The following is a 23,377-nucleotide window of genomic DNA, read 5'->3' as shown; positions in this document are numbered from 1 at the left end:
TATAAGAAGAGAGAGATAAAAGAGAAATAGAGTAGATTTAAGGGGTCGTTTGGTAGAAGAGAAATAGAAGAGAAAGAGATAAAAAAGTAGAAAGAAAAAATTAATATTACTTTGCAAATGACACTGTGAGATAATTAATAACACATCACAAATTTTAAACAATTGTACGTTACTGTAGTTGTAAATTTTAATTATTCAAACATAAGATAAAAAAAAATTAAAATTTAAATAGTAACATTGATATCATTTTACGAAAAAAATGTTATATGAAGAAAACAAATTAAAATCAAACTAAAACACACATACCAAACCTTCCCACCTCTTCACCAAAAAAAAAACTTATTCATCAAAAAAATCAAAACCTTCCTACCATAATATGACTATCCAATTCACAAATAGCAACATATGAGCTTCTTCTTTGAAATGATGGTGGATGCAGCAAAGCAGAAACAACGTATGCAGCAAAGCAGATAGCAACATATGCAGCAAAACAGAATATTCTCACCGGAGCCACAAGCCTCAACAGGGTCAGAGTCAGAGACGGCGTCGGAACAGTATCAGAGATTGAATAGGGACATGAAGCTGAAGCAGCCACACTAACACAATAACAAAAAAGTGATTTTACAATGTTTTGGCGTGTTAGAGGCAAGGGTATTTTCGAAACACAAAAAAAATGGGGCCACTTCTGAGACTTTCTTCGCATAGGAGGAGAGATTAGAAAAAGTAGCTTTTTGATCTTTCTTCTCTCACTCTCTTGTATTTCTCTCCTCAACCAAACATAAAAGATTCTGCATCTCTCTCCTATTTCTCTCTCGCTTGCATCTCTCTCTACAATTTCACCTCTACCAAACACACCGTAAGAGCATAAACAATTGAACTTGGAGGAATTAAAACAACCTTCCTAGTTCCTATGAGTTATGATTCTCCGTTGGTTCTTCTCCCACAGTACAGTGCAACAATTTTCATTTTAACGTTTTTACTATAATAACATTTTTTTACAGAAAAATTAATAATATAATAGCATTTTACTATAACAGTACCACCTCCGACAGTAGCTTTTTTACAGGTAAAAGAATTTGCTACACTATTGGAGATAATCCAAGTATTTCTCTGTGATTCGTATACAATGATGATTGAGAGAGTGTAAAAAGGTTAACATATTAAACTTTAAAGAGTGTTATGAAGTTTTTTTTTTCTAACCTTTTACGCTCATTCTTTTTATTGAATCCTATGCTTTAAAAATAGATTTCATATAAAGGTTTTTCTAACTTGTGCAAGATTGCACAGGATAAGGGTTATTTAATGCTCCATTTTTATAGGGTTCTCCACATCTTATTAATGACCCTACTTTTTTGAAAATTGATTTTTCTTCCTTCTCTCCTTTGAAATTATTTTTCACGTTTTATTTTTCTTCCTCCTCACCTTTTCAGGTTTTATTCTTGTTTCTTCTCTCCACTGCCACTAAAACACACCAAAACTAAAACTTATTATGCTCTCACGTCACTTTCTTCTTATGCTTTGAAGGACTTTATGCAAGGATATGGCAAGTGAAAAAGAACAACCCATTTATACTCATATGGTTGTTGTACCTGAGTGAGTTAATTCCTTAATCATTTTTTTTTTTATTTCACGTTTTTTCTTCTTCTTCATTGTTCTTGTTCTTTGTTTCAATTGTTCTTCATTTATACCCATTACTGTTTCGGTTTTGTTTTGTTGTTCCCTTTTTCTGTTTTTGTTCTTTTTCCATTGTTGTAGTTTCTTTTATCAGCTTGTTCCCTTATAATATGTTGTTTCAAAAAAAGTTAATACAATTATTATGGCAAGTGAAAAAGAACCCATAAGTAAATTCTTACATGTTTAACACAACTTTTCATACATAAATGGATTCCTAAAACGCTTTACTTCATCTCGTTCATGTTTAACTCAACTTTTCAAACAAGTAAGAATATGTATGATAATTTAGTTTAGCCATCTTGTTAATGTTTTGTGATGTAGATTTGACTATAAATTTATTCTAAATTTTAGGTTGATCTTGCCATTGAAGACATTGGACAAAAACAATAACATCATACCATGTTGGATACATACAGGGGATCATCACTTCGATCTTTATTCCCTTTAGAGGAGCAAGTTTACAATATTTTCACAAAATATGCTTTCAAGAAGTTTCAGGAGTTTGAGAGGGCAACTCAATACAAGATTTGTGAAGAAAATCATGTAGAATTTACTGTGAAATATTGCAAGGAGCAACATTCACAAAAGCATAAAGTCTTATGGGATGGTGATGTGGTTGGTTGTAGTTGCAAGCACTTTGAGTTTTGGGGTATTCTTTGTCGTCATGTATTGACAATATTCCTTCATAAAGATTGTTTTGAGATTCCAACAAGTTACTTGCCATTACGTTGGTGTCGTGATGAATTTCAAAGACCGGTTGAAGTAAATATGATGCTTAGTGAAGGAGAACCTATTGAGAATGTGGAGAATACAGTAGACTTAATTAAAAATCCGCCAAGGTCTAATACAAAAGGTCGTCCCAAAACAAAACGATCAAAAGGAGGAATGGAATTGTCAAAGAGAGCAAGAAGATGTACTTTTTGCAAGAGAATGGGGCACAATGTTACAACTTGTCCGGACAAAGAAAGTTATGTTCAGCCAACAATCACCAAGAAGAGGAAGAATGAAGATCAAGCACAACAAAATTTGAATCCTGTTTTTTATCTAAAGTCTTCTTAGTATCAGGCTGAGTATGTTTTAGTAGTCTTGGAATTATTATTTTTCGTGTTATATTGGTTACTGCAGGCTGAGTATGTTTTAGCAGTCTTGGATGATTTTTTTTGCTGTTATTTTGAACACCGTCATTTTGAGTTTTGGTTCTATTGTCAATTTGAACACCGTTATTTTAAATTTGGTTATATTGTTATCAATTTGAACACCGTAGTTTTGAACACCGTCGTTTTAAATGCCGTCAATTTAAACACCGTCATTTTAAACGCAATCATTGAAACACTGTAGTTTTGAACACCGTAGCATAAGCCGAATCTTAATCAATTTTTACATGGAATATTGATGATTTTGCATGGAGCATGTGTTATGGGAGTGAGTTTGATGTGAAAAAAATTTGTTTCAAAGAAGAAGACTCGTAAGTGTGTAAATAGAGAAGAAGGAAAAAATAAAACGTGAAAAAAAAAGGAACAAGAATAAAAAAAATGTTAACAGAGGAGAAATGAGAGAAGGAAAAAATAACACTGAAAAAAGAAAGAAGAATAAAGCGTGAAAGGAGAGAAGGAAATCAATTTTCAAGAAAGTGAAGTCATTAATAGGATGTGTAAAAACCTATAAAAGTGGAGCATTAAATACCCCTTATCCTGTGCAATCCTGCACAAGTTAGAAAAACCCCTTCATATAAAGTATAGAAATTTTGTTAATTTTTGGAGGGAATCATTTTTGGGGGTATTCTTAGTAGTTCTTTTCTTTTCGAAGGAATAGGGTGATTTGGCCTTTGGGCTATATCACGTAGCGCATGGGCTATTGGACCGAATAAACTTAGTTGGTGAAGAAAGCTGCTCTATAAGCCCCTTGAAATGCTTATAGACTCCTCAAATTTCTAAAAAGTCTTTCATATCTTAACTTTCCATTGCTCTAGTTTGGGAGTTATAATCAGATCGACCCTCTGAAGTTCATTAAGCTTTTGGATCGGTAGATACGACCCAAATGGATTGAGAGTTACGATATGATATTTTCATGTATCGGATTGATGCAAAATTTATAGTATTAAGTACATAATTTAACAACTACTCATATTTTCAACAACAATCATAATCTAACAACAATACAGCAAAGCTCATAATTTATATAGTTGAATTCAAGCAAACAATTTTCTTTTAGAAGTAAGTTTTATTATCATAAAAAACTGAAATTTTTTTTTTATAAAATCTCTAAATAATATCATTATCTTTTTTAAAATCTCTAAATAATAATCTTTAATAGGTCGAGTGTTGTAGTTTTTTTTTAATAAAAAATTCATTTTTAAATAAAAATCACTTTTAAGAGTATTGCATCCATTTGTTATAATTTAAAAAAAAAAATCAGAATCTTTTTTTTATAAAGCAAGAGAAAAATGACATCAAATAGAGAGGCTTCCAACTAAGTTGGTACCCTACTCTTTTTTCAAATGCTCGTAAATATTATTAAAAAAGGGGAAAAATTACATAAAAATTGAGAGGACATAAACCTAACCCAGCAAAACCACATAAGAGTGTAGGTCGACCTAAACAAGTGATACAAAAATTAAAACAACACACAAGTGTATAAGTTTATCAGCCTCTAATTAATCCTAAAACTAATTAAAGATCTTCGATGCGGTGATTGAACCATCAGTCAACACTGAGGTGACTCATGTACCATCAACTCTCTACAACAATGGCAGAAAGCTATACACCATTTTCGAGCCTCTCAGTCTAAATCAAACAAAAGTGAATAGCAAATCTTAAGCTTACGTATGAATTGTCTGGCAACATAGAGACAATTCAAGATCCATCAACTTCATGCAAAAATAGCAACAAGCTCTACATGAATCTTTCGAGCCCATGAGTCCAACATCATAAAGATAAAATGATGATGATTTCAAAAAATCGGAATAAAAAAAAAAGAATAATAAAATAACTTCAGATGAGAAGCCGTTAAGAGTAGTTTCTCAGAGAATAAACTTTTTTTAGAGGAGAGAAAATAACAGTTAAAAGATGAAGGTAATTTTGTAACAAAAATCTCTTTTATAATTCAAAGAGACTATTATTTTTTTAAATAGTGATTTTTATTGGGATAAACAAACACAAAATTAGCGTTGTAATGATCCGATGATCAAAATTATACTATGTGAGAGAATTTTTATATGCTATATGTTGTAAAATTTTATTTTGGTTGCATGAGAAAGGAAAAAAGAAGAAGAAAGAAAACTAAGAACATTTACAACATAGCGCCTTAAATTGGGTGTTTAAATCAATTTCATATGTTTACATCACTAATTTTACGGTAATATTTAATAAGCACCAATTTTCTCTAACCCAACACCTCAATAAAATTATTAAATAAGTCCTACAAATAATTTTATATCATTACATTTCAACAAAATTTATTTATTTTATTAAGATTTATTAAATGTGACCCGTGAAAAATGAAGAGAGAGAGGGTGCTTCCATAGCCACCCTTCTCCATAGCCACCCATATATTATACTCCACAATGGAGGTGTCTATTTAATATGGTGCTAAATAGATGAAGCACCCACCATTGTGGATGGTCCAAGTCACTAAGAAGGTGATGTAGTATTTTTGCATCAAACAATAGTAAGTATTTATATCGTCTCCTCATGGACTAGTGCGATATCACGGACTATTCGACACCAAATATCATTCTAAATTAAAAGATAGTTTGTTGTTTGTTTTAGTAACTAAGTTAACTATATTGAAATGATAAAGTTGAGATTAATAAGGCGTGAAACTTATTAGGATTGAAGTTCCTTAATCAAGCGTCACACATTACCTAATGACCATACATGGATTCTAGCTTTTCTTTGATATTATCATGTATCCCTCGACAACACCATTCGTGTCCAAACAATATTGTGAGATCAATTGTATCATTCAATCGTCGATGTCTCAAACTATTGAATGATCCAAGAGTCGGTCTTATCATTCAATCGATGATTTCTCAATCTATTGAATGATAAGAAAGCTTTAAGTTTGGATACAAAAGGTGATTATCAAAACATCAATTCCATGTCTAGAACTTATGTTTTGATAGATGATTATTCTAAACCTAGATTCAAAAGTATTTCTCAATCACAATTACATCAAACATAAGCATTAAAGTGCAAGAATAACATCAATATCAAATCAAATGCTAGAACCATATATTTATAGATCAAAAGAATACATGTTTAGCTAAGTTCAAGTACCTCTAATCCCAACAAAGGAGATTTAACTACTCATTGTCATGGAAGCCTTGCAAGAATGAATTGAAAGAGAAGGATTCATTACAACTTTGTGATCTCTCAACAAATGAGGAAGAATCCACCTTTGATCACTCTCACTCTATTAGAACAAGCCTTATCTCTCTCTAAAAGTATTACAAGATGAAAATATGAGAAAACTAAGATAACTTTATGAAATGGTCAAGTGGCTATTTATAGAATTCCTGTTCTGCCTCAACTCGCCTCGTGAGTAACTTCATTCGCCATGGCGAGTTGAGGTTACTTCACCAGTGGGTTTGTGCCACGTCACCTCTGAGGAGTATAGCCGCTCTAACTCGCCTCGTGGGTAATATCACTCGCCACTGCGAGCTGCTGGTTCGCCATTGCGAGTTGATGGCGAGTAAATAGGTCTTCCTGCCTCTTGTTCGCCTTTGCTATTCGCCACTGCGAGTTGGAGGCGAGTGAATTGTTGCTTCTACCTCTGCTAGCTTTTAAGCACTCGCCACTGTGAGTTGATGGCAAGCAAAGTGATACTTCTGCCTATTTTGTACTTTTCTTTATTTTTCTTCTTTATTTGATGTCTTGAGTTCAAATCCTGCACAAATGGGTAAAGTAAGATAGATAAAGCGTAAAAGGGCAATAATCACTTATCTCTCGGCTTTTCCCTCAATAACTTGCAAAACAAGTAACAAAAGTGCTATGAATATTCATTTAAAATACAACTTTCTAGCACTTATCAGAAGACACGCCTAAAACATCACTTAGTAAAAGCATGTGATAAACATATAAGAGGCTCTTAAACGTAACAAGGTGGCCTGAAATATTAGCTCCAAACTTAGCAATGATATCGACATAAGAGTTCCCTTCCAAAAGGATATGATGAATAGAAATAAATCAATCCTTAGCAAAATAATTATAAACGAGTTCCAACAAATTTACAAAATGATAAAATTTTCGGGTGTCTTTCAACACCAACCGTATCACATGAAGAGAGTCAGGAAAACACATAAGCTTTCTATAACCTACCTCCCAACATAACTTACACCAGTCGAAAATACTTGAATCTCAACATGTAGGATATTCGAGATCCCCACACTACCAAAGAAACCAAGAAGAAAACTTCCTTCATGCTAACATATTAATCCACCATAACCCACTTTTCCTGGATTGATCAAAGCACTTTCATCGACATTGAAAATCTTGCTGCAAAATTTGATAGAGAACATCAAGAGAGAAAATAATAGATATTAACACGTTTTTAAGCTCTTTTATTTCTTTTGTATTTTACATGTTATTTTTTTTTTTATATAATTTTCATAATTGTTTGATTATACTTAATTTTTTTTAATCTTTGTATAGTTTTGTTCAAGACATGTTTACAACGTCAGTTACAAATAAAAGTAGGTTTAATTGCATGTTTGATCCTTTATGTTTATTTTAGTTTTCAACTTATTCCAACGTGGGTAACGTTTTGGACCAACTTGAAATTTTTAAAACGCAAGGGACCAACTTGAAACTTTTAAAACATGAAGGACCAATTTAAAAATTAAAATAAACATAAGGGATCAAACATGCATTTAAAAGTTTTTATTATAGGATAAATTAAATATAAATTTTTTAAGTTTCATCCTTATAAAAAAAAATGGAGAATGCTAATGTCCTAGGGACATTGATTTGATTAAACAACTAAAACAAGTAAATTTTTAATAAAAAATTGTGTAATTATTACTTGGTCAAATGGAACAGCTTACATTTCCAACAAAAACTTCTACTTATGAATTCCTTATCAGCAAGACCCAAAAAAATTAACGAAAATCACGACTTAAAAACATAATTTTGATCTCATTTTTGTAAGAACTTTTGATAATATTTTAAACACGTTTCCAAAAATGTCATTTAAAAATGCACATTAAGTTAATCACAAAAAATATTTGTATTGTAACTTTTTTTTTGGTAGATAGACGAAATGACAAAGCCATTATAAACTCACATATATAAGTGGAGGTATCGGGGTTCGAACCCCGATCATGACATCTGGCCTAACAATTTCGGCATTTTGTCAGTTGAGTTAGGACTTCTGGATAACTTGTAACTTTTCTATGGAGATGAAAAATAAAATTCAGTAACTTTTTAATGATGAATATTTACGCATTTAATACAAAAATAAATAAATCCTCTAAAAAAAAAAATACAAAAATGAATAAATGGTTGTGATGAGATCTTATGCAACGTGGCAAGCAGAGAAACACAGAATGAATGGATGGTGTTACCTTATGCAATGGTCTCGTGCAACGCGAGGACCAATATAATTCCCCTCGTTTCTTGGAAAGAAATTAATAAACCCCCCTCGTATATCACGAGTTCATTTTAATTTAACTTAAAAAAATTCCCTAAAAGAACTTATAAGAAAAATTGAGAAGTCCTAGTTCAACTGGTAAAACGCTGAAATTATTAGGTCGGATGCTATGGTCGGTGTTCGAATTCTAATATCTCCACTTGTGTATGTGAATTTATAATGATTTTCTCATTTCGTCTATTAAAAAAAAAAAAAAACTTAAAAGAAAAAAATGAAAATAGAGATTTTTGAAGATGTTAATCTACTTTGGAAAGATAATCTATTTTTAACTCTATCAATTTTTTTTCCATACAAGTAGACTTTCTTTTTACTTTTTTTTTTTTGTCAATACAGGGAATACATGTTTTCTTTATAGAAAAATGAATTTCATCGAATAAAATGATATAATACAAATGAAACTTAATTTCTATTATGAGATGAGGTACAAATGGTACTCACCATTTTCTAAATAATATATAATCGGAAAAATCAACCACCTATTATTGTTTCACATGAGTAACTTGGTTGATGATCTAATGGACGTTGAACGAGTTTGAAAAAGGATATTTTGGGTTCAATCTTCGAAAATTAACATAATTATTACCTTAAATATAAGATCCTTTATAAATTTTTAGATGTAGTTTTTTAAAACTAAGTATCTGCCTTAATGACCGACTAATTTAAAGGTTCAATCTTATCGTTCACTTGTGGAGTCTTGTTTAAAGTCAGGGCTACTTTTTTCTTCGTAAAGTCTCAAATAAAAATATATATTTTTGTTCATGAGCCTTAAACATGATTTTAGTAGACTTACCCTTAGACCATAATCATTAGCCATCTGCTATATATTTTTTAGAAAAGTTTCCTCCGATTCTTAGGAGAAAGAGACAATAGTAATTTGAAGTTCGATCGTAAGGTAAGAATAGTCTAAAAACAAATTATTTTACAAAGAAATCGAACTCGGGTTCTTTCGAACGATTCGTCCTTAGTTAAATTCATTTATCACTTAAGCTCAATCAGTTGATTCTTTTAAAAAAAATTTATACTAAACGTTATTAACCGAAAATACAAGCTATTAATTACGTAAATAAGTTTTTACAAAACTTGTCCAAATTTAGCTATACACAAAAATTATTTGTCATTTTTCATTTCGGTGACCAGACGTGCAGTATTTATTATATATATATATATATATAGACACACACACATATATATAAAAGTGGGTGTAACTGCAAAATCAGGAACATGAATATATTACTTAACCACACCCTTTGCCGCACAAAATTAGAAACAGGAAGAAAAAACACATCAATTAGTACATCCGTTCTTTTTTACATTTTACACAAACTAAGACACTCAATAAATGTTACTTTTTCTTATACAATAATTTATATTTGTACTATAATAGCCTTAATCATTTAATATATTATTTTATATATTTCTCTCTCCGCAATAAATAATTAAGGGTAATGTTGGTAAAACAACATTTATTGTTGCATTGAACTTTGTAAGTGACAGTTAAATAAGAACAATTTTTTTTTCCAAAAATAACACTTAAAAAGGAACGGACGGATTAATAAGCAAAAATTAAGCAATGATGCCATCTATTTCTCTCAGATTGTACATTGTAATTGAAGATTAATAAATCTGAGTACATACCCAAAACTAAACAGTAGTAACTTCTTTTGTTCCCCTTAGAAGAGTTCTAAACTTATTTCGTACCTCAAATATAGAATTCATTTACTAAACAATAGTTTTAATTTATTTATTTATTACTATCTCTTATTCATTTAATATTTCATTTCATATATTTGTCTCTCCACAATAAATAAGTAAGATTAATATTGGTAAAACAACATTTAATATTGTATTGAACTTCGAAAGTGACAGTTAAATAGGAACAAAAAATTTCTTCAAAAGTGACACTTAAAAAGGAACAGAGGAAGTATTAACAACAAAATAATAATGTTAAGACTACACTATTTTTTATTGGTTGAAATTTATGTGTATCTACCGAATTATATGAATTCTAAACTTAATATATATAACATATTAATTTTTTCAAAAATCTAATAAGAAGAGATATGAATTTCTCGAAAATTTATTATAATATACTTATTGTTTTATTATTGATCCTACGGGTCTAGATTGACGACTGGAGTGATGGAAGCGCGTTTCAGAAAAGTCGGAGAATTTTAGCGAGGGATGAATTCAGTGGCTAGTGGAGCAACATACGTGAGGGAATTTTACACTATTCCATCACTTAAATTTGTCCGCTTGTTTTTGCTGGTGAACGTGAAATTTCGTCACTAATTTCATCGCAATTAGTGACAGATATTGTTCCTCTCTAAATTACGTCTCTAATTCGTGTTTTTCTAGTAGTGATGACCTGTTGATGATGATTACTTGGTTGTCATCTCGCGGTGTTGATGGAATATCCCCCAAATTCGCTTAGGTGTGCTTCTAGTTCTAGGGCAGAGCAATCCCGTTAACATACTCTGTGGTGGTCCAGTTTAATAGCAAACTTGGCTCAGTCTCACTATGGCAGAATTATAAAGGAAAACAATGAGGCATATTTGTCCTTATGACAATGGTAGTAGTTTTGTTGTTATAAAGGAAAACAAATATGTATTTGACCACAATACCACACTAACTTAAACCAGAGCCTTTATGGTACTGCTCTTTACGTGTAAATATACACATCACAAGATAAAAATATAGAACACAACAAATCACTTGTCTCTCTTTCAACATATCCTTCTACTCTGATAGGACAATAGTACAAAACAGTAGAACATTACTTGCATATGCACAAACAAAAGTTATTGACTCAATTACTGAAGTCTACATAAATTTAGAAGTAATGCATGTAATGTTAATTAGCTAATACAGTTGAAAAAAATCAATTAATTTTTTTTCTTGCTATTTTAAGAATTATTACTTCTGAATTCAAATTTGTCAAAAGAAATGAATAGAATACTTACAAAAGTTTTGTCAAAAAAAAAAAAAAAAAAGAATACTTCCAAAAGTGATTCCCAGCCACACGAACGCGAGAAAGAAACAAATAAACGAAATATAGTGTTAGTAGTTGGTAGGTAAATGGATCCATATTTCCTTAATTAGAAGGGAAGGTCAAAATATCAAAACTCTTAATTAAAGCTTAGAAAACGATATATATCAGCCCTATGCTTATGAGTTAAGTATATTTATTATGTATATGTACAAACGTTTGCCGCTATAAAAAGTAAACAAAGAAATTAGAAAAACTAGTTTTCTCATTTCATTGATCTTATTGTTCTAATAAAAAAGTTCTTTGAGATGGATTATCAGTATATTCTTGGAGGGATTCTGGCTTGTAGTTTGGCATTTGTGTTTGTTGTGTATGGTTTTGGAGAAAAGAAGAAAACAGGTTCAAGTTCAATGGATGTGAAAAGTAATGGATATGCAAAGACATCATCAGAAAATGGAATTTGCTCACAAGAGATTGTTGGAGAAACAGATATCATCATTGTAGGTGCTGGAGTTGCTGGTGCTGCTCTTGCCTATACACTTGGAAAGGTATACTATTACTATATATAGCCTTTTATTTCTTGAGTTTATGCATTTCATCAATATCATGGTTTTTCTTGTGTTGTTATATGAAATCAAATACACTTTTTGATTCATAGATTTGCTTATATCATGATCCACAGAAAAGATTGGTTTCATGTTGTTTGGACTAATATCTTAAGCCTTGTTTAGATGATCAATTTAATAAGTTTTTATAGCATAAGCACTTCTTATAAAAGTGCTTATTATGTATAAGCTGTTTTCATAAGCTATCTTGGAGACCGTAAGTTTCTTTCATAAAGCTTTCTTAAACCGTCGCACAACAAGTGCTGATCTTAGTAGATAATAAGTTCAAATGAGTCAAATTAAACAAAACTTAATAAATAAAGAGATGCTTAATGAATGTGATAGAGAAACAAGGGTGAATTTTATGCAGATAATAAAGTTGTATAAAATTATGTACAGGTAGAAACATTTATGATACATTCATACTTGTATGTATTTTTGAACATTTATTCTAATGATAAAATGCTGATAACTTGTTTTTATGACTCGAAAAATAAGACTAGATTGCAAGAAAACATGTTTTGGGGGAACCTTGTTAATTTTTGTATAACATATGATTTGAGTATGACTTGGATTGTGCTTATTTGTTGCAGGATGGACGGCGAGTACACGTGATTGAAAGAGACTTAACTGAGCCTGATAGAATTGTGGGTGAATTGCTTCAACCTGGTGGCTATCTGAAGTTACTTGAGTTAGGTCTTGAGGGTAAGCAAGAAATCATTCAAATATAAAAACTTTGTATGAATTTAATATATGGTTAAATATGTTTAGTCTTCTAAAAAAAAATAGTGTTTTTAGTCATTATGAAATTCAAGAATTTTCAAGTTTAATCCTGCATAAATTATCCAATTTAATCATTGTTTTGCTTTAATAGAGACTAAATGCAAGGATTACAATGACTAAAATTGGACAATTTACGTAGGATTAAACTTGAAAATTCGCGAGTTTTATAGGAACTGAATATATTTAACTCTTTAATATATGGAACATTGTGTGACAGTTCAAGTATATATGTTCCTTAGGTAACAAGTAATTAAAACTCTCCCTGACTCTGCTGCTCAAATTCATATGGCTCTTATCATATTGATGTTTTGAATTATTGCAGATTGTGTGGATGAAATTGATGCTCAAAGAGTGTTTGGCTATGCACTTTATAAGGATGGGAAAAATACCAAACTGTCTTATCCCTTGGAAAAGTTCGACTCTGATGTATCTGGAAGAAGTTTTCACAATGGTCGTTTCATACAGAGAATGCGAGAAAAGGCTTCAACTATTCCAACGTATACAAATTGTATTTGTTGTATATATTACATATATGAACTTCAACACTAACAATGATTAAGTTTTATTGAATCCTTCTTGCATTAATGCAGTGTTAAATTAGAACAAGGAACCGTTACATCGTTACTTGAAGAAAATGGAACTATCAAAGGTGTGAACTACAAAAATAAGAGTGGTCAAGAGTTCACAGCAAAGGCTCCTCTCACCATAGTATGTGATGGTTGTTTTTCCAACTTGAGGCGTTCTCTTTGTAATCCTAAGGTAAAAAAATTGAGAATTTTAGCCAATGTTATTTATCTTGATTTAAGATTTATAGTGTTATTCTGTTGCTTAATAGGTAGATCTAATTTATTTGTGCAGGTTGAAGTTCCCTCTCATTTTGTTGGATTGATTTTGGAGAATTGTAATCTTCCACATGCAAATCATGGACATGTTATCTTGGGTGATCCTTCACCAATTTTGTTTTACCCTATAAGTAGTACCGAGATTCGTTGTTTGGTTGATGTGCCTACTGGCCAAAAATTACCTTCTCTTGGTAATGGTGAAATGGCAAATTATTTGAAAACTGTGGTAGCTCCCCAGGTACCAAAATAATGAACATTCTACCTACTCAAGCTAGATACTAGTAAAAAAAATTTCTTCCGATTTAGACGAATGTAATTAACTATCTAAATTGATGTCAAATTATATGTTCAGGTTCCTCCTGAACTGCATGCTTCTTTTATTGCAGCAGTTGATAAAGGAAACATAAGAAGCATGCCAAATAGAAGCATGCCTGCATCACCTTATCCCACCCCTGGGGCTCTTCTGATGGGAGATGCCTTCAATATGCGTCATCCTTTAACAGGAGGAGGAATGACTGTGGCTTTGTCTGACATTGTTTTGCTAAGGAATCTACTTAAACCTCTGCGTAATCTGCATGATGCTTCTGCTCTTTGCATTTACCTCGAGTCATTCTACACCCTACGCAAGGTAAGTAGTACATGTTACAAAATATATAACGTCGAGTTTTGATAGTACTTGGGGTATGCTAAAATGCAATGACACAGATATAATGTTGAGTCTTGATAGTACTTGCTGTAATGCTAAAATGCAATGACTCGAGTATAAAACATTTAGGGACAGTCATTGCACCATTGTTTTCCGTCTGAGCCTGGCAAATGTTTTCTCTGTGATATCATGTTTTGGTGATTAGACGCCGGAATTAGTAAGAGGAAGGAAACATTTGACATATTCAAACGAAAAACTAATATAGAAGAAAGTGTCCAACTTTTTGTAATTGAAATGACCAAAATAGAAGGAAAAAACTTAAGGGACTAAAGTGGAATCTAAAAATAACCTAAGAACAAAGTGTATTTAGTCAAATGAAAACTCAGCGCTTTGCTTGATTCTGTTTGCAGCCAGTGGCATCTACAATAAACACATTAGCAGGTGCATTGTACAAAGTGTTTTGTGCATCTCCTGATCCAGCTAGCATTGAAATGCGCCGAGCATGTTTTGATTATTTGAGCCTCGGAGGTGTTTGCTCAGATGGGCCAATAGCTCTACTCTCCGGTCTGAATCCGCGTCCATTGAGCTTGGTTCTACATTTCTTCGCGGTGGCTGTATTCGGTGTTGGCCGCCTCTTGATACCATTTCCTTCTCCAAAACGAATGTGGATCGGAGCTAGATTGATTTCTGTGAGTACTTTTCATGATTTCCCTATGTGCTTAAACATATATCTGTTTGTTTGGATAAACATATTAATTAATTAATTTGTTTGGATAAACATATTAATTAATTAAGCGCGTATCGAGTACGTGCTCAAGTAAGTATAAGCTATGTATCAAACTCACTTTAGGATGTTTCAATTTGAAACATTTCTGCTAATTATTTGCTACCACATTCTCATCAAATACTAGTAGTTATTGAATGATATTGCAAAAAATTCTGAATTTTTGAATCAAATAATTATTTTTCCATGATATTTCAGGGTGCATCAGGTATTATTTTCCCCATTATCAAGGCTGAAGGAGTGAGACAAATGTTTTTTCCAGCAAGTGTGCCAGCATATTACAGAATGCCTCCTGTCCATTAAGATGTCCTAATAAAGGCATGGTGCAAATCCAAATATGGCCCACTAATTGCCAAAACGGATGTGTGGTGGACTCTCTTCTATAAATTATAAATATGAAAATAATGTGCAACTGCAACCTGTATTATTTATTGTACTATATAATTTTTTGAAGATTTTTTATTTGAATTTTGGACAAAAGAAATTGGAAATTCAGATTTATGTCACTGTAGTATTCATGTCATTTATATGAGAAATAACAATCCTTGTCTCTTCCAACTTTATGTATTGATCGTTAGTATAGTATGGCATTAATAAACGGTTGAAGTGGTGAAATTCAATGTTTATAATAAGATATTAACCGTAATACTTTTTAGGTTAGAGTTGCTCCTAGAGTTACTTGTTCCCTTCACACACACACACACACTTAATTCTACTCCACTTAGTTTTTGTGTTTTTGGTTAAAGAAGTCTATGCGGCATCATTTTTTGTAAAGACTAAAGAGTTCATATCCTTTATGGTTAGAGATATATTTATCAAAATAAATTATTGAAGTATAGATTTAATTTTTTCCCTTAAAAAAATATAGATTTATTTTTTACGAATGATAAGAGTTTAACTTTATAATCTCAGAAGATATATATGTCATAGTTCAAACTTCTTAATTTGATCGGCGCATGACTAATACTTCTCTAACAAGTGGTAACTCTTCGCCATATACATATTTCTAGTGTTTTTGAGTCTTTGTTTAATTTAGTTACATTAGATTTTATTTAGATTTAAATTTATTTGAACAAGTTATTGCTTTGTGGTCTCGAATCAATTAGATGTTTATTCATTAAATCTCTCCAAAATTTTGTAGCTTTTTTTAATCTCATCTATTTAGTTAAGTATGTTGTAGTATAAATAGTCTTTAGAGGTAAAAATGTACATACTTGATCAACCAATCGGTAATCACTAATCACCCACAAAACCATAACCCTTTTGGGTTTGTGCCAAATTTAAACAAAATCCATAACTATGTCTTTCCACTTACTTCCATTCAAGTATTTCAATAGATTTAGTCCTCCACCTTTACTTGCTAGCACAACAAGCATTTAAAGACAAAAATGCTACATCCCTCTTCATCCTTCCCCAACATAATTCTCGCAAGTCTTGATAGAAGCAAGCATATTAGAACTTGGTGTCTATTATTAGAAGAATGACAAGTCTGATGAGATTTCGCCACGTTATCCACCATATTATTCACCAAGTCCGAGGGTGTGTTTGGTTTGAAAAATAGTAAGTACTAGATAGAACGGTACAAGATAGAATAATACAACATAAGGCAGAACAGCACAAGACAAATTTTTTATGGCATTGAGTAATTTGTTGTTTTATACAATTTTTGAGGGACAAAATGCTATTTTGGTATTTTAGACAACTTGTACGTGGGACAAAAAGTTGTGCTGTAGTTTGGTGAGGGACAAAAATATGAATTTTTGTCATGTCCCTTGCCTCCAGTTTGTCCTGTACCTGAAACAGTTTTACAATTCAAACACTGAACAACTAGAGTTGTTTTGTTATATCCTTCATTTTTAGCAAATCAAACGCACCCCGAGTCTTTACTTTTTGAACATGCAACCTTGTTCGAAATGAATTAAGTATACTAGATGAATTTGAAAATCAAATCCAAACAAATTAATCAAACATTTTTCTTCTCTTATTTGTATTCAAATCGACGCAAATTAAATAAACTCATACCTTTATTAATTCAAACAATGTTCCATGTTATTCAAACCAAATCATTCTTTTTTTAATCAAAAAGAAGATTATATTAAATAAAAAGAATGAGATTCAAACCAGATCATCCGAAACATGAACATAAACATCTATATACTAATAAGAAAAGAAATGTCCCTTAAATTTACCATTTTGTCTCTATAAGGGGCAATTTGGTAATCTACTTATTGGTTGAGTTTTTTTTTTTTAACAATGGCCTATAAATTTACATTTTTGCCCCTAACCAATTTTTTTTAATTATTTTTTAATTTTTATATTTTTAATAACTTTTAATTATTTTCCAATTTTTTTATTTTTAACTTTTTCAATTTTTTATCCCAAATTCAGTTGTTTCTACATTGCCGTTGTTGGAGATTAAGGTATCGTTTGACCCGACATTTTTCAAACTTCCCTACATTTTTAAGGAGAAGTTAGGTCAAACACAATATGAATTAAATACTTACTAAAAAAAGTACTTTTTTTGAACGCATAAAATTGAATGGAATGAGCTTTGATCAGAAGATGTTGAATGTTACTTTAAAAAACTACTTCTCGACAATTTATTTCACAAACACCTATTTTTAACTTACGTCGGGAACCTTTTCTTTATTTTTTAATATTATATATTTTTTTTGAACAATGGCCTACGAATTTCAATATTTTCCCCTAACCAATTTTTTTTAATTATTTTCTAATTTTTATATTTTTAATAACTTTTAATTATTTTTCAATTTTTATATTTTTAACTTTTTCAATTTTTTCTCCCAAATTCAGTTGCTTCTACATTGCCGTTGTGGAAGATTGAGGTATCGTTTGATCCGAAATTTTTCAAACTTCTCTACATTTTTAAGGAGAAGTTAGGTCAAACACAATATCAATTAAGTACTTACTAAAAAAAGCACTTTTAGAACAAATAGGTTAAATCTAGGGTTAATATTGCATCACCGGTTAACATTTAGAAATAAGAGATGACATTTTGCATAAATTAAATCTAGGGTTAATATAGTAAAGTCACACGAAAAAATTAGGTTAAATCTAGGGTTAATATTGTGTTACGGGTTAACATTTAAAAATAAGAGATGACATTTTGCATAAATTAAATCTAGGGTTAATATAGTAAAGTCGCACGAAAAAATTAGGTTAAATCTAGGGTTAATATTGCGTCACGGGTTAACGTTTATAAATAAGAGATGCATTTTGCATAAATTAAATCTAGGGTTAATATAATTTGTTTAGTAAAATTAAGGAGAAAAATTAGAAGTGATTTGTTTATTTTGATTTCCCTAACAATTAACGTTAACATTTTGATTAAATTAAATAGGGTTAATACAGTAAAATTAAGCAAAGAAGTTAGGTTAAATCTTGGGCAAAATTTTGCGTTCGGGTTAACTTTAAGGAATAAGATATTATAATAGTTGTTATGTTATTTTTTATGTAGTGTTTTAGGCTTTATGTTGCAAAATTTTGGTTTACGCAGCTTTGATTTTCACATTTATAAAGGACAATAATTTTTCGTAATTTATAAGATTTCTCCTTCGAAACTAAATTTTAAAAAAATACGTAATTCAACCCGTGCGAGTCGCACGGGTTTGTAACTAGTTATATTTTGTAACTATTTCTCTTAAAAATAATGGTGTGTTTCTCTGTTTTTATTTATTAATAATTATCGCTTATGTATTTGTTTTTATCTACTGAAAAAAAAAAAAAGTTACAAATTTCTAAAATGACGAGAAAGCCCTTGAACGAAGCCTAACTTGGAGTGAGAATACCCATCCTACCCCTTTCTCTTCTCCTCTCTCTCCGTTTCTTTCTGGTTTCTGTTCACTGATTGGATCTCTCTCTCTCTCTCTCTCTCTCTCTCTCTCTCTCCTCGCTTCTTCAGGTAACCAACTTCCCCTCTGTTTTGTAAATTTTTATGTAATTATTGAAACACTTGTTTTTTTTCCTTGTTTGTTCATATTCTGCTGCAACATGGTATTTTCACTTTGTATTTACATTTCTACTAAGTTCTACTAATCAAAATTGAACCTTTTGAGATTGGGGTTGGTTCTACCTCTGATAGTTGGAACTAGGGCATAGTAAAAACTATTATTTCCTCTACTTTATTTCTGATTAGAAAGAATTAGACTAATTAATCATGGTTGAGATTGGAATATTAATTGCACAGTATCGAATTTGATTGTTATTTTAAATAAATGTGTGGAGAGAAATGCTAGTATAGGAAAGATATTTGTGCAAGTAAAGATGCTAGCTCACAAATTAGGATTCATTTTAGAACTTGCATAAGTTAAGTTTGCAAAAAACAAATTTGGGCTTGTTTGGATTGGCTTATTTTTTAGCTTATGAAAAATAGCTTATGCAAATAAATAAGCTTTTGTGTTGATTCATAAGTTCTCACTAATGAAAATTGTATCTTCATGAACTGTATTTTCATAAACTACTTTGACAAGCTTATGCATAATATATAAAAGCTTATTTATTTGCATAAGCTCAAAAATAAGTCAATCCAAATGGAAGTGCAATGGATAAAAGGTGGGGGGATTGGACACTTCAAATTATATTAGTGATTTGGGAAAAACGAGGGAATGCTGACGGTATGCAGAGTGAGACGGCGAGAAGCCGAGAAGGATTAGGATGGTTGCAAAAGATACACTTGGTGAATTGAGAGGAGTCAAAGTTAAGTATAAAGAAACTTGATAATGGTATGCAAGTGTTTAAGAGAAAATCATAGTTAAAAAGAATATTACGAAGCTTGGTAATTTTGTAAAAATTATGAATGGGAAAAGCTTTAAGAGATACTCAAAAGATCGTGAATGACGTAAAAGCTGAAGCTTTCAAAGGATTAATTAGTAGCATGTACCATAGCCATAATTATGGTACCAGAGGAAAGGAAAAATATAATTATAGAGGCAAAGAGGATAAGACTTAGATCAAAATAAATGCATTAACGACAAAGTGGGTAAAAAATGTCGATTATGAACAAGATATCAGTAAATATTTGCAAGAGTTATTTAAGCTTATTTTATAACATTAGTACTTGCCTAAGTGTTTGTTTGGAAGAGCGTACAAAAATGATTTGTCTTAGGCCATAAACTAGTTTTAGCTTATTTTCATACGTTCCTTCAGGAATTTAGCTTATTGTAACAAACTGTTTTCAGCTTATGTTGAGCTGCCCTCATTTCCTCTTTTATCATAGAAATAGCTTATACACGAACTCTTGCATGATACTAAGTGTTCATTCTGTAAGTGCTTAATCAAGTTGTCTATCACTCTATCAAAATGTCCTCCTTACCGCATGCAAGCTATTACATTATTTTGAATTTATCATACAGAGCAATAGAGAAAATGTAAATCATTAGATCCAAGTTGTGTGATGAAATGACGGAATGCTCAATGTTTATTTCAATCTGTGATGAAAAGGTACCTCCAACTTCGTTTGAATGTTGAGTAAGAAAGGGCCAACAAGAGTGTATTTTAAGTATCATGGAGTTGAGAATAGAGTAATTGATGAGTATAAGAAAATATAAATAAAGAATAAATGCACATATAGAGGTTTGATTATATTTTGAATCCCTACAAAATACCTCTGATTTTAGGTTTAGTCTCCACTAATTTTTCTTCTAACTTTGATCTCCCACTTCCCTACAAACCTATCCATGTTTTTGTGTCAATGTTCTCACGTTGGAATTGTTTATAATCATCATGATAGTAATTACGATGCAATCATTTATCTAAGAAGTTATCCTTGTATTTCTGTAGGATTTTTCTTGCTCTATGATCTTTAGCTTCTCTGTTTTCTGAAACCAGCCTTCTGATGTGTTGATATTATTTTTTTCTGGATTATTGCAGGTTGTTTTAGTGAGGAATCTTTTAAGCTGTTTTGTGTATATGATAGAAAAGATGATGCTGTTACTGGTTTATTACAGGTTTGAATGGTTGATTATTACTGCATAGAAGTTAAAACCTCAAAACAGATAAGTAAATCCTGACTGTATGGAAGACCACAATTTTGTTGTTGGTCAAGAATTCCCTGATGTGAAAGCATTTCGGAATGCTATTAAAGAAGCTGCTATTGCACAACATTTTGAGCTTCGTATTATTAAAAGTGACTTGATTCGATACTTTGCTAAGTGTGCCTCTGAGGGCTGTCCATGGCGGATTCGTGCTGTCAAGCTCCCCAATGCTTCAACGTTTACCATAAGAAGTCTTGAAGGGACTCATACTTGTGGGAGAAATGCACTCAATGGACACCACCAGGCTTCTGTTGATTGGATTGTGAGTTTCATTGAAGAAAGGTTACGTGATAACATCAATTATAAACCAAAAGATATTTTACATGACATCCATAAGCAATATGGTATAACTATACCATATAAGCAAGCTTGGCGTGCAAAGGAACGGGGCCTTGCCGCAATATATGGCTCTTCCGAAGAAGGATTTTACCTACTTCCTTCATTCTGTGAAGAAATAAAGAAAACAAATCCTGGAAGTGTTGCAGAGGTATTTACCACTGGTGCAGATAGCCGCTTTCAGAGACTCTTTATTTCCTTTTACGCATCAATTCATGGTTTTGTTAATGGCTGTTTGCCCATTGTTGCTCTTGGTGGAATCCAGCTGAAAAGCAAATACCTTAGCACATTTCTTTCAGCAACTTCTTTTGATGCTGATGGTGGGTTGTTTCCTCTTGCTTTCGCTGTTGTCGATGTAGAAAATGATGAAAGCTGGACATGGTTCCTGTCTGAGTTGCATAATGCACTAGAGGTGAATACCGAGTGCATGCCACAGATTATATTTTTATCAGATGGGCAAAAGGGTATTGTGGATGCAATAAGAAGGAAGTTCCCAAGATCTTCTCATGCATTCTGCATGCGCCACTTAAGTGAAAATATTGGCAAAGAGTTCAAGAACTCTAGGCTTATCCATCTTCTATGGAGTGCTGCATATGCTACTACAATTAACGCATTCAGAGAAAAAATGGCTGAAATAGAGGAGGTATCTCCCAATGCCAGCATGTGGTTACAACATTTTCATCCTTCCCAATGGGCCCTAGTATATTTTGAAGGGACAAGATATGGTCATTTATCCTCTAATATCGAAGAATTCAATAAATGGATTCTTGAAGCCCAGGAGTTGCCAATTATCCAGGTGATTGAGCGGATTCAAAGCAAACTTAAAACTGAGTTTGATGACAGGCGTTTGAAAAGCAGTTCGTGGTGTTCTGTGCTTACTCCATCTTCAGAGAGACGAATGGTTGAAGCCATTAATCGTGCATCCACATATCAAGTGCTTAAATCAGACGAGGTAGAGTTTGAGGTTATTTCAGCTGATCGATCTGATATCGTAAATATTGGCAGCCACAGCTGTTCCTGCCGTGATTGGCAACTGTATGGGATACCATGTTCCCACGCTGTTGCAGCCCTTATCTCATCTCGTAAGGATGTCTACGCATACACTGCAAAGTGTTTTACTGTTGCAAGTTACAGGGATACGTATGCAGAGGTGTTACACCCTGTCCCTGGAAAACTTGAATGGAGAACCGATGAATCTGCTTTGGATAATGATATCGCAGTTGTGCGGCCACCGAAATTTCGCCGACCTCCAGGAAGACCGGAAAAGAAACGAATTTGTGTGGAGGACCATAATCGTGACAAACATACAGTGCATTGCAGTCGGTGTAATCAAACTGGGCATTACAAGACAACTTGCAAAGCAGAGATGATTAGTAGTATAGAACAGTTTTAGTTGTTTGATTTTGTACTATGTATTATGTTGTAGTTATTTAAAGATCTAGTCTACTAATTAGTATCTAAAGACCCATGCTTAGGACACACATGTTATTCAGATCATCATGTAATATAGATATAAATCACTGTATTACATCCGCTGGTGTAACAGAAATGAAGTTTTGGACATTAGTAGGTTGTAATCAAAAGCTATTGAAGAGTGTTTGAACTTTGAAGCATGGATTTGAAGAATCTTACAGTAGGTTGAAAAATCATTACACTTGTAGATTCATTAACCTACTATTGAAGATCTACTAGGTTGAAAATCATTAACATCATTAAGGAAATTTGAAGAATCTTTAATCTGTGTGATTCCTCACACTTGTAGCTGCCCTTCTATATATTTTGTACATGTAGTTTTTCTTTGAAAAATACTAATTGAATTCGGTACTTCGAAGTTTACAACACATGTACACACTGTGCATTAACCACTTGCACTGGACATGTGGAAATATTTTTTACACATCTTGCGAGTTTTGAGCTTAACAAACATGGTTTTACCGACAATTGTTAATGAGCAACAATCTATATTTTTTTTTGTAGTGTTAGTTACAAAATACTTGGATACAAAACAATGCGAGGTCGC

General features: G+C 31.9%; 3 protein-coding genes across 5 annotated transcripts; all 3 read left to right on the top strand.

Annotated features, from left to right (window-relative positions):
- The first annotated feature begins 1,395 nt into the window (after positions 1 to 1,395).
- Positions 1,396 to 2,868, top strand: LOC112421042 (putative protein FAR1-RELATED SEQUENCE 10). The gene is made up of 2 exons (XM_024781004.2): positions 1,396 to 1,593; positions 2,026 to 2,868. Exon 2 carries the CDS (start codon positions 2,074 to 2,076, stop codon positions 2,731 to 2,733), a length of 660 nt encoding a protein of 219 aa, XP_024636772.1. The 5' UTR covers positions 1,396 to 1,593; positions 2,026 to 2,073; the 3' UTR covers positions 2,734 to 2,868.
- An 8,549-nt stretch (positions 2,869 to 11,417) lies between these two features.
- LOC11415396 (squalene monooxygenase SE1) lies at positions 11,418 to 15,526 on the top strand. Of its 2 annotated transcripts, none has more exons than XM_003608274.4 (8): positions 11,418 to 11,856; positions 12,507 to 12,618; positions 13,019 to 13,193; positions 13,287 to 13,455; positions 13,555 to 13,776; positions 13,891 to 14,166; positions 14,595 to 14,873; positions 15,167 to 15,526. In XM_003608274.4, the coding sequence occupies exons 1-8, from the start codon at positions 11,617 to 11,619 to the stop codon at positions 15,269 to 15,271; spliced, it is 1,578 nt and encodes a 525-aa protein (XP_003608322.1). In that variant the 5' UTR covers positions 11,418 to 11,616; the 3' UTR covers positions 15,272 to 15,526. The 2 variants fall into 2 exon arrangements, with proteins under 2 accessions (XP_003608322.1, XP_039689566.1); XM_039833632.1 differs by lacking the exon at positions 15,167 to 15,526 and adding an exon at positions 14,964 to 15,111 and having other exon boundaries at positions 14,595 to 14,933.
- A 3,204-nt stretch (positions 15,527 to 18,730) lies between these two features.
- Positions 18,731 to 23,027, top strand: LOC112421329 (uncharacterized). 2 transcript variants are annotated; one of them, XM_024782682.2, is made up of 2 exons: positions 18,731 to 18,890; positions 20,858 to 23,027. In XM_024782682.2, the coding sequence occupies exon 2, from the start codon at positions 21,002 to 21,004 to the stop codon at positions 22,748 to 22,750; it is 1,749 nt and encodes a 582-aa protein (XP_024638450.1). In that variant the 5' UTR covers positions 18,731 to 18,890; positions 20,858 to 21,001; the 3' UTR covers positions 22,751 to 23,027. The 2 variants fall into 2 exon arrangements, with proteins under 2 accessions (XP_024638450.1, XP_024638451.1); XM_024782683.2 differs by lacking the exon at positions 18,731 to 18,890 and adding an exon at positions 20,330 to 20,428.
- Positions 23,028 to 23,377: the final 350 nt, after the last annotated feature.

Source organism: Medicago truncatula, chromosome 4 (genome assembly GCF_003473485.1).
Source record: "Medicago truncatula cultivar Jemalong A17 chromosome 4, MtrunA17r5.0-ANR, whole genome shotgun sequence".
In the NCBI taxonomy this organism is placed as follows: domain Eukaryota; kingdom Viridiplantae; phylum Streptophyta; class Magnoliopsida; order Fabales; family Fabaceae; genus Medicago; species Medicago truncatula.
This window is presented reverse-complemented; position numbering and strand designations above follow the sequence as displayed.

What these genes read in the sequence shown, in the direction of transcription:
- LOC112421042 (XM_024781004.2), top strand. Translation starts at nt 2,074, where the DNA reads ATGTTGGATACATACAGGGGATCATCACTTCGATCTTTATTCCCTTTA.
- LOC11415396 (XM_003608274.4), top strand. Translation starts at nt 11,617, where the DNA reads ATGGATTATCAGTATATTCTTGGAGGGATTCTGGCTTGTAGTTTGGCA. An exon ending in AAGGCTTCAACTATTCCAAC is followed by an intron (nt 13,194 to 13,286) that starts GTATACAAATTG and finishes GCATTAATGCAG; the next exon opens with TGTTAAATTAGAACAAGGAA. An exon ending in TCGGAGCTAGATTGATTTCT is followed by an intron (nt 14,874 to 15,166) that starts GTGAGTACTTTT and finishes ATGATATTTCAG; the next exon opens with GGTGCATCAGGTATTATTTT.
- LOC112421329 (XM_024782682.2), top strand. Translation starts at nt 21,002, where the DNA reads ATGGAAGACCACAATTTTGTTGTTGGTCAAGAATTCCCTGATGTGAAA.